Below are 11,621 nucleotides of genomic sequence, written 5' to 3'. Positions count from 1 at the left end.
TAGTTATATTCAAACATCAGCACATCCAGCCCAACAAAACATCACAAACCACTAGCCAAAACATCAGACATCACAACCTCTCACACAATCCTACTTACCAACATCAGTCATTAATATATATCACCTATAGTATACAACTTTGCATCCCATCTACAATACAGTACTGTATACATTTTAAGAAGCGTATATGTGAGAAAGCATATCTAGATCCCATTGTTTTTCTAATTTCATTATAGGTTAATATAGTTAGGTCTCCAAACACATCACTTCATATGTTTTTTAATATGTGGCTTTCTTATGACTGGGGCCTCAATCAATACCAAACCTAAATAAAAAAAAATATAATTTTTTATTTATTCATATTTGATCAACTCAAAAGTTCTTAGAATATCATCTCACCAATAACAAGATTTCCAAATCTATTATAACATTAATCACATAATTATTATCACAAGGCCAAAATATTTAAGTATCTTGAGATATATGGTGTATCATGAGTCTCATCTGGCCAGGGCAGCCAGCAAGCACAAGAGAGCGAGGCAGGTGCTGCTGCTGCTGGTCATCCATACTGCTGACACACTCTCCTCACCCACAAGCGTAACCTATGAATATACAAAAGTATATTTATTTAGGTACAGGTCCACATCAGTACAATTATACTTCTTTTCTTTCAACAAACTGGCTGTATCCCACTGAGGCAGGGTGACCTAGAAAGTCAAACAAGTTTTTCTATATAGAAGGGGTTACAATTATCCTACATAGTAACATACTTTCAAACATTATCTCAGTCCACAGCAGGATTCAAACCTGCACACTCTAAATCTTAAGTACTGCTGTGGATTGAGAGTCAATGTTTGTAAATAATTCTGCCAGTTTGCATATTGTTAAGCATAGTAACATGTGTAAATTACCTAGGATAATCCAAAGTAACAATTACATTTTAAGATCAACGGATATCATTGGTTAGAATATATAGGCTGACTAGAAGCATTCAGCTCACAACCAGAGAGAAACCAAAGATTGACTACTGGTCAGGGCGAGATGTATAGGCAAGTTTCCCCATCCCCTGAATTAATGCTTGCAAGCGCTTACTTGGCGAGGTCTAAAGCTTGGCGAGTAGGTTTAAAGCTTGGCAAGTAGGTTTAAAGCTCTGCAAGTACACAAAGTATATTAGGATCACACAAAATATTTATACACATACAGGCATACCTTACTAATATAGTGGGTTAGGTTCCAGCCTTTTTTTTTCCACCTGCCAGTGCACATGTTTACACTATCATTTATTACAAGCCTAAAAAATGATGTGAAGGTAAAAGTAAAGAATAAAACCATTTTAAATACTGCCAAAAACCATCTTAAGAGCAAGGCAAGCACTGAAAATAAGCATGAATATGTAAATGAAAAGCGCCATATTAGCGAAGCAATACTAAATAGCCCACACAGGTTTACTGCTTCCTGTGTGTGCAACAACAAAACTAATAAAAATAAATAGTAAAAATAACAATACTACTAATAAAATAACTGCAATAATACTGACCACAACTGGTGGGGCTGCCTCTACTCTTAACTCTTCCTCATCAGAGCTGACAGGTACCTGACACTGGTAGCTGCCTGCGTCTGCTGCTGATACTTCACGTATCTGGGAGTGAGAGAGAGAGGTGTTAGTCTGGGTGTCTATTATTAAGGATGCCTTCATTCTGGTGGAAGGTTTTTGATCCTAGGAAATGAGGATACCCTACACCTCCTTGCATCAAATCTGATTATACATAGTTATAAAGTATTAGTTTTGAAGAAAAAGTCTTAAATTTATAGATTTTAACAGGTCTTTCATATTTAATTACAAAATAAAAATTTAACCATTGGCTTAAAAAAAACAAAAGCCCAATAGTTTAAACAATTCAACCAGACCTGAAAAAACACTAATGGTTAAAATAATTCAACCACTGGCCAGCAAAAATAAAAAGCCACTGATAGAAATCATTCAACCATGGGCTGGAAAGTAAAACTGGCTGAAATAATTCAACCACTGGAAAATAAACCAGCTTAAGCCATGTATTTACACTTAATGAAGATGTGTGTTCCTCTTCAAGTGTAGTTAACTCATGAAATCGTAGTAACACAACTGCAAACTCACTCACCATAGGTCAAACACCACGGAATGGGTGGCGTTTGACCTATGACAAGCGAGTTTCAGAACTCCATGCCTATGCGTAAACCACTGGGCCAGTTGGCTACAGTGGTGGAGTTTAACAACTCACTCACCATAAGTTCAAACCTCACCCGTTTGCAGTAAGACCTTAACGAATCTCATCCTCACCTTGACAGTGTAGACATTCCTCTCTGGGATATGGAGGACAGAGAACCTAGGGTCCTCAGTGATGATGAGATCACCATGGGACAGCAAGACATGGCTGTGGGGGTCTCTGGGGTCCAGCTTGAGCCAGATGGCAGGTCCTGCTGCTTCTGACCCCACCTGCAATAAAGGATACAGTTTACTGACATATTTATTTATTTAATGTCTTTGCAAACAGTACATTGAGATTTTGTATTTACAATAGTGGGTTGCAATGCAAAGAGAGCCTCTATTATGCCTAGGCATTATGGGCCAACTTAACATTATTGGCTTACAGCCTACTTAAGACTAAGGAGTATATCATAGTTGTACAATAGGAAAGTAATTATTTCATAGTTGTACAGTAGAATATTAATTATAAGTGAATCAAAATTTGTATAATACAAAGATATATTTATATTCAAAAATGCTTTTTATGAAAACAATGATTCAATTATATTCCTGTCAACAATGGATAAAAGGTTCAAAGTGATTGTTTCAGTTATGATGTGGGAGTACATAGGTGAGTAAGTGTGTACTGAGTATTTAGCATTTAGTCTAGGGTGATTAAGTGGCTTTTGAGAAGAGTCTTAAATTGATTTTCAGACTGGGTTTCTTCAATGAATTCCATATTTTGGGGCCCTTTATGTGCATAGAGTTTTTACATAGTGTGATATGGACACGAGGTATATCAAAAAGAGATCTGTGTCTTGTGTTGTGGTCGTGTCCTGTTTAGGTTGGTGAGGAGAAGTTTGAGTGGAGGGTTTATATTTGCATGTATTGTTCTGTGTATGTAGTGGGCACATGAATAAGTATGGATGTTCTTAATGGTGAGCAGATTCAGACTTTTTAATATAGTATTGGATGGCAGGTATTGCCAACAATTGTGGTAAAAGAACTCTTGGTGCTCAGCAAACATGAATGAATGGATGATATTTCACTGTGTAGTTTATATCAAGTCATGACTTTATAAAGCTCTACACAAAGCAGAACAGTCGTTCATAAAAGTTTGCTGAGCACAAAGTGTCTTCCTGCCACAGGTATTCTTGCAGAGGTGTGCGTATTTTTCTAGTAACATCATTAAGCTTTAACCTGGATTATGAAATTAACATCAGTTTGATGCAAAGTAGGATTTTTATATAATAGCCCTTGATTAATTAATTGACATTATCTCATTAATAAATGTCTATATTCCACTTGCATGTTTTCAAATTTATAAAGATTAAAATTTAAAAGTCCATGAAATTTGATTATTTTTATCCATTATATTATATTTTATCATACATGCAAAAAAAAAAAAAATCAATACAAACAAGTTTTTAATATTCTTAAATATTAATGATTTACAAATAATAATATAATCAATTTAAGCACTAAACTCGTATGGGTCACAGCAAAATCTACAACAATAAGATATGCCCAAGTGCAGTGCATATTGTACCAATACATGTATACCTACATTATTTGTATGGCTCAAAGAAATAAAACATTATCATTATCTTAGTTAAATCTGCATAATGTATTCTGTGTGCTCAAAAAATTATTTGCTCTAAAAACTCTGAAAATTATACTACTGTTTGTAAAATCATCTGTAGATTTTACTCCTGTTATGGGAGGTGAGTTAATGCTAATAAATGTCTTTTGATCCAAGGAATTGTTGCAACTCCCATTTACCCAATTACTGTTATGCCCTTTATGGATTTAGCACTTAGGATCAAATGAGATGTTGGAAAGTTAAGTTGACACTGGCCTTCTCAAGATTACCCTGTCGTAGAGGCAGAGTTCACATTGTTTCATAATGAGAAGTGGATACATCTACAGTGTGTTGCTACACTATTCAATATGATAGTTATACTGTATAAACATCCACAGTGTGTCTATTTTATATGATAGTTTAATAATGGGAACACCCACAGTGCAGTGGCTATGCTACAGTATTCTAGGAGTTAGGTAAATTTATTCATGAAGAGGTACATATAAATAATTACATTATCATACATAGCACCATATGTGGTTACATTATGGCAAGTCCCACAATATGCTACTACACTTATTGTACATGATAGTTACATTCTGGAAACTCCCACAGTGTGCTAGTACACTATTTTGTATAATAGTTACGTGCTGGGAGCACTAGCAATGTGCTGCTACAATACTGCACATGTATGATAGTAACTGTGCCAACACCAGCAGTGTACTGCTACACTATTCTATGTAATAGTTAGTTATGGGAACACTCGTTATGTTCCGCTTCTCTGATCGACATGACAATTACACAGTGGGAATGCTACAAGGGTACATCCCCTTAAAGTACTTGGCAAGTTGAAGAATAAGATACTTGCACAACATTTGGGAATTTTATTGACGAGAAGTTTTGCCAGCCAATGGCTTTCTCAGTCCAGACTCCAGGCTGAGGGACTGATTACCTCGAACTCCTCATCCTCATCTGTTTTTCTATGTACTGGACTGACCCCTCAAGGAAGGTTCCTTGATGTTGGTGAGGGACTCTTGATTTAGGGAATTGGATCTGTGCTCCAGTTCCCCGAATTAAGCCTGAATGCCTTCCACATCCCCCCCCCAGGCGCTGTATAATCCTCCGGGTTTAGCGCTTCCCCTTGATTATAATAATAATAATAATAATAATAATGTACTGGACTGAAGTAGCCCCTGGCTACCGAAACGTCTCCTCAATAAAGATTCCCAAATGTTGGTTTTCAAAACCATTTTCACCACACGTGACCCTCGAAACCCTCTCCAGGTATACGTACCTGGCACTGAAGCTGGACAGTATCACCTTCCTCCACAGCAGTGCCTGGCTGCCACCACACACGAGGCAGCTCTCCCCCACACACCCCTGCAGGAAATACAATGTTAATATAATAGTACAGTAATAATAAATTCTTAAACTACCGCGTTTTCTGATCAGTGGTCAATACATCTGAGAAAATTAGCCAATAATTGAATTAACTTGCTTGCATTTGGTCTGGTGGCTAAAGCTCCCGCTTCACACACGGAGGGCCCGGGTTCGATTCCCGGCGGGTGGAAACATTTCGACACGTTTCCTTACACCTGTTGTCCTGTTCACCTAGCAGCAAATAGGTACCTGGGTGTTAGTCGACTGGTGTGGGTCGCATCCTGGGGGACAAGATTAAGGACCCCAATGGAAATAAGTTAGACAGTCCTCGATGACGCACTGACTTTCTTGGGTTATCCTGGGTGGCTAACCCTCCGGGGTTAAAAATCCGAACGAAATCTTATCTTATCTTATCTTAGGCCCCCCATGTTATCTGCCTCATCATCTGCATCATAAAATCCGAAAATATAAATACAGGTTGTGTGGGGGTAAAGATGGTTCCCTGGGTAAAGATCACGCTCTTGTTCCCTATATGGTGGAGGTGGCCTCCATGTGGCTGGCATGGAGGGGGCACACACGGGAAGGCTGGAAGGGAGGTCCACACCTCTCCAAACACGACAGCTTTTGCCCTCGTTAAGAGGGAGGATAAACCAGTGTGTGATCTCACGTTTTTGTGATTTATGTCTACTCACTCGCTGGCGTCGTCCATCTTCCAATTTTTTGACAAGTCATTCAATATTTAGCTTGTCTAGTCCTCTTCTATGGCCGTAATGTTGAGAGAAGTAGATAATTCCCAGCAGATAGCCTCATTGTGGATTTCTAAGTTCTCGCTATCAAAAGGGTTAACAGTTGCACATAAAATCTATATATCTAATTTAATCTCGCTATTTTTTCCATGGGCTTTTATGTACCGTCCAGGCTTAAACTTTTCGGTTCTCTCTTATTACACTGTAACCATGTATAGACGTGTAAATGATTCATTACCTTTGTAACTGGTCATAATTGTGCCCAGATTACCTGGAGCTCATTGCCGTTGTAACTTTATTAGCTATCAAAACTTTGTGGCCCAGTCCCTGGACCAATTATGTGCATCTAACCTTTTGACTACCACCCACAAGATGGGTATGAGGTGCATAATAAAGATATTACACTAACTTCCCTAAAATTGGGTCATATTCCCTGGGAGTGCACTGTGCTTCATTGGCAAGCCTTGTACGAGGCACTGAGGGTTTAGTGCTTTCCCATGAATATAACACTGCTTGGGTGACTACTGTCTTCATGGCAATCCATGGACGAATCCAATATATTCTTGGGTTTTAATGCAAGGATATTTTCAAATTCGTCAAAATTTCAGGGGTTTGACCTATTGGGTTAGCACATTCGCGAATTAAGTGAAATTTAGCTAACCAGATGTAACGTGCACACATGTTAACGGTAACCTAAAATTTACATATTACTAGGAGCTAGGCTTCCATTTCTTTCTCGCTGCCAGTATTTCACTCTTGCCTCGTGCCTATCTCGCATTTCTTAAAATTGTCACGTTTCTTTCCACTTGCATCTCTTCCTCTCCTCTCTCTTTCCCCCAGTAACATAGCACTTCCTCTCCTCCTATCTACTGCCCTCACCATCCCCCTCATTTCCTCTCCTCCCTTAGGATATAAAAGAACTTTTCATTTTTTTGCACTACTTCCTGCTTCACTTGTTCTCCAGTAACTTTAATAACAGCCATTTGATTTTGATTTTCACCATTATATGATTTTCTCAACTTTTCAGTCAAGACAGTACTATCCGTGTGGGCAAGTCAGTCAATGGTTGTCTCTGTCAGTCAACTTGTAGGTCAGTTATCGAGTTTACCAGTCAATAAATCAGTCACATAATAAGTTGGTGGGTCGTTAAGTAAATCAACTTGTGGGCTGAAATGTGCAGAGCAGATTTTTATTTTACTCAAAATTGGATTCGCCTGAAGTGTATGGCAGTAAAATTGTGGAGTACCCACAATGTATACCTACAAATCTGTGTGTGTGTACCTCCTTTAAACGTACTTAAGGGAAATGCTACACATGGTATACGCATTAATTAATATTGTGAGGTTGATAATTTGATAATTAATCTGGAGTAACTTCATAATACCAACACTTAGTTGACTGGGATGAGCTGTGTTAAACTAGCCTGCTGCAGGTTGTCTTCAAGACACTTGGTTGTAATCTTGTACGCAATGTTTCCTAATTTAGCACCGAGATGTTATCTTAACGTGTTTATACCTAGGCTAACATTTATTACGTTCCACGGAGAGTTGGACTGGCTAGTGTTGGTATCCTTTACACTCAGGCCACGAGGCTATAAATTCAGACCTACAATGTTTAGAGACAGCCTCACTGCCCCTTGCTGGCTGGTGTCCCATAATTAAATAGCAATTTCTGTTCCAAAATGCTTACATTGGTTGCAAATAATAAGTGGCACGTGTTAAAAATTTTAATGGAAAGCCCCTAACTATGCAGAACATTTCTAGCGTTCCTTCATACTACACAACCTTCACAATTCGCACACCACAATCTAAACATCGAAATATTCGTATTTTTTATACTAATGAAAGGGAAGCAGGTATCCATATATGGAAAAATGAGTCAGGTCAAGTTATATTCTCTTCAAAAGGAAACGAACAAATCAATACACGTCACAGCTTGGGGTAGAGTTTCGGATCACAATTGAGTGTTCGTGGTTCGATCCCCGGTCGGTTGAAAACGCTGGGAATGTTTCCTTACACCTATTGCCCTTGTTCACCTAGTAATAAGTAGGTACCTGGGTGTTAGCCTACTATTGTGGGTCGGATCCTGACGGGTAGCAGTATACCTTAGATAAGGCTGGGCTTCGAAATGAGCCGAAGTAGGATAACAGGTCTCAGCCTGTAAAATGTGTGTATAAAATAAAAAGGATCCCGTTACAAACGCTAGGCGAGAGGTATAACTTTCCTTAACCCTACTGTCCCCGTTTACTTACAAGGAAACGGGTACCCAAGTATGTATTAAGGCGACTTGTTGTTAAGTAGCATCTAGTGGAAGAAGACCTAATGACCAGATGAATGAAAAGAAAGCTACACTGCTTTGGTTTTTTTTTTTTTTTTTTTTTTTTTTTGTAAATAACTCACAGTGGAAAGTTTACTAGAGATGACGTTTCGGACCAGGATAGACCAAAACAGTCTAATAAAGAGCAAAAAGGCAATACCGTGACTGGGAACACTACACAGACAACCTACACATAAGAGATGCTTACGACGACGTTTCGGTCCGACTTAGACCACTTACAAGTCACTTGTAAGCAGTCTGTTTCAGACCGAAACGTCGTCGCAAGCTTCTCTCTCCCATGTGCGGGTTATTTGTACACCGTCTAATATTTCCTCAACACAGCGTGGGTTATTTGTTAATAATTCTAGGTACCCACTCAGCCAGCAAACACGTCACAGCCATGATGTACGAGGCTGCTCCAAATGGTATTTTGACAATGTTACATGAAGACACGTCTGCAAGACCTTATTATCGTCTAATATTACTAACAATAAAATAAAATGTTGAACACTATTCTTCACTTTGTAAACACACTTCCTACAAAATAATCCTTACATTTTAAGAACATTTTGAACATTTTAACACATATAAATATATACTGCACTGAATTTTTAAATACCGGAAAACTCACTATCACTGTCTTGCTAGAGGCGTGTTGACACTACAGTTAACAAAAACTGCAACATATCTATACCCCTCCTTCAAAGTGCAGGCACTGTACTTCCCACCTCCAGGACTCCAGTCCGGCTAATCGGTTTCCTTGAATCCCTTCATAAACGTTACCCTGCTCACACTCCAACAGCACGTCGTCAATATCATAAATCTCGCTTATGAGAAACCCTTCCTACGAAGATAGGAATTTACACTCTCCGCAAGACGAAAAGTTAATGAAGATATGACTGAAGCTGTATAGATGAAAAACAAGAATAAATAACGGAGATATTAAGAGTGTTGAAAGTATCTAGCCAAGACCAGACCCGCAATAATGGATTCAAATTGGATAAAAAAAAAATGGAAAAGATACAAGGAAGGACTAGTTTGGCAACAGTTGTAGATGAGCGGAACCAACTCCCAGGTAGCGTCACTGACTCTGAACTTTGGATAACTTGAAATGTAAGTTGGACGAGAACACAAGTAGGTGTGGGCGAGTACGAGTTGAACCTGCCTATTATGGGTCAATTTTCCTACTGTAGTGTTCATTCTTATGTTCTTAAGAGGAGCCTTGCTACGGCTGCGTGTCTGGTTGATAAGAGAACACGGCTTCCTAGCATCCGGCAATCCCAGTAATCCTTCCTAGTGCCTTGATGGGATCACAATCTGTCCTCTGGAAGAGTGGCAGACAGGTGCGTATCTTCTTTGGTTGACACTTGTATCCGTGTTAGTGTTGGGCAACAGGGAAGGGGGATGCTGATCACAGGAAAGATTCTAAACTTAACAAATATGGGGACTTGGGCCATCAGTGCTATCTTGTCCCAGTAAGTTCAGAGACCCCTTGGATCCTGGGGCAAACATGCAACAGGCTTCCTTACTGACTGGAGTTCCAGGCTCCTGTCCAGCTTCTGAGGAGCTGGAGATCAATGATAAAGTGCTAAAATATTGCTGTACTGTATACATGTTTTTGCCAATAAAAGCAATCATATATAATACATACACATATAGAAAACATTCACCATCATTCATTCAATTGCTCTCTTGAATGCATTTCCTTTTTATTGGGTTATTCTACCTCGGTGGGAGACATTTTGAAAAAACTGCAATAACGTCAGATGAACTTTGCTACTTCTCTCGCAGCATTATGTAATGTGGAAAGTAAGTAGAAGAATGTAAGTGGTGAATGATGATGTACGTTACATTGTTGAGACAACCTCACACATCAACGTAAATGAAACATTATCATAGCGCGCCTCTAACCTAACCACAACGTTTAACAGTGCTGTTACCACCTAAAATTATTTGCTGGGCATGCGCAGGCTCTTCAAAACAATTTCCAGTCGCGCCCTAAGCGACCCACTGAATTTAAGGTTACTTTCCTGGCCACCACTGGAAGCATCACCACCACCACCTCTACCCCCACTGCCTAGACGACGATGTAGTAGTGCATTAAAGTCACTCGTGGACGCGCAAACAGCCGCTTGTTAACCTTGAGTCTTGCTGAGTAAGTGATGACCTCCCCAAACATGGGTAGAGATCCTGGAGGAGGTTCAACAACTAACAAGCCTAGCCAAGCCTCGACACTATCCCAAGCGCGCTCTTAAACCAAGATTAGAATACAAGCTGTAAATCTTAGGGTAGGTTATCTCACGTGCAAATATAAATTATCTGGGGTGATAAAATTCACTTATGTATAGTTAAACTTGACACAGAGCAAATTTCTCATGTGTCCGGGAGATCTGAGGGAGGCGCAAAGTATGTAAAAATATGCATTTCAGTATTATTAGTATTATATTGTATAGCAGAAAGACTGTGTGTAGAGCAAACTTTATTTATAAACCAAATTTCGTGCTATAAAGATCTCTATAGTTTTATCAATTAATTTGCTAGTTTTTCACCATACTTTTGTCGGCAAGGCTTGACTCGCAATATTTATAGAGAAAATTCCAAACCCGTAGGAGTCATACAGTGCCCGGAAAAATAGGCTATATTTGAAGCAAGGAAGGGGATGGTACCTCTACTTCTTTCACAATCATCTACGTACACTCCTTTGAAGGGTGTGACCAGGAGAGAGATCAATAATCCCAAACCAGAAGCAGAATCGAGTAACTTCAGCAGCAGTTTAATCACTCCAGACGAACTTTTACTGAATAATAAAAAAAATGAACATAATGCTTTTTGACTATTTAGACACTAAAAATAAAAGTGGAAATATGAATAACGGGCAGATATACAGGACAAATCGAACAAAATCTTAATATTTTATATAAACTGTAAATGGGAAATTTCATTCTTCCTAAAATTGCACATTATGCTCTTTTGGGCAGCATTTTCATTCAAATTATATATTCCTAAAACTGCAAGAGAAAATTTTGTTTTATACCTTCAATCATATCTGACAAGAGCCGAAATACATGTTACCACAAGAATAAATTAGAAGAACGAAATGACAAAACTGGAGAAATGGGACAAATCATGGAAAAATGGAATAGCAAACTAGAAAGGTTTGGTGAGAACGAGAGAAGCAGGTTCTTGGTGTTGATAATGCAAGAACTTAGGCGCCACTGTTATCAAATTGAACACGACGGGAAGCATGGCAGATAGCCAAGACTTACTATGTTGTGCCCTTCATGTCTCCTGGCCTGTCTTCCACTGATCTTTTTTCGCCCTCTATTCCTGACATGCCCTCCACTTCTCCTGGCCTATCCTCCACTAATAAGAA

General features: G+C 38.9%; 1 protein-coding gene across 2 annotated transcripts in view; it reads right to left on the bottom strand.

Annotated features, from left to right (window-relative positions):
• Positions 1-266: 266 nt before the first annotated feature.
• Positions 267-11,621, bottom strand: part of LOC128702712 (lachesin) — a 45,855-nt gene continuing 34,500 nt past the window's right edge. Inside the window, exons 3-6 of one of the 2 annotated variants that reach the window (XM_053797123.2) lie at positions 5,101-5,186; positions 2,318-2,473; positions 1,538-1,639; positions 267-602 (exon numbers count right to left, since the gene is read on the bottom strand). In XM_053797123.2, coding sequence (XP_053653098.1) covers positions 501-602; positions 1,538-1,639; positions 2,318-2,473; positions 5,101-5,186 — 446 coding nt within the window. In that variant the 3' untranslated portion in view covers positions 267-500. Of the gene's footprint in view, positions 603-1,081; positions 1,151-1,537; positions 1,640-2,317; positions 2,474-5,100; positions 5,187-11,621 lie in introns of those variants that run through there. The other variant, XM_070102020.1, reaches the window with a different exon arrangement.

Source organism: Cherax quadricarinatus, chromosome 79 (assembly GCF_038502225.1).
Source record: "Cherax quadricarinatus isolate ZL_2023a chromosome 79, ASM3850222v1, whole genome shotgun sequence".
Classification (NCBI taxonomy): domain Eukaryota; kingdom Metazoa; phylum Arthropoda; class Malacostraca; order Decapoda; family Parastacidae; genus Cherax; species Cherax quadricarinatus.
This window is presented reverse-complemented; position numbering and strand designations above follow the sequence as displayed.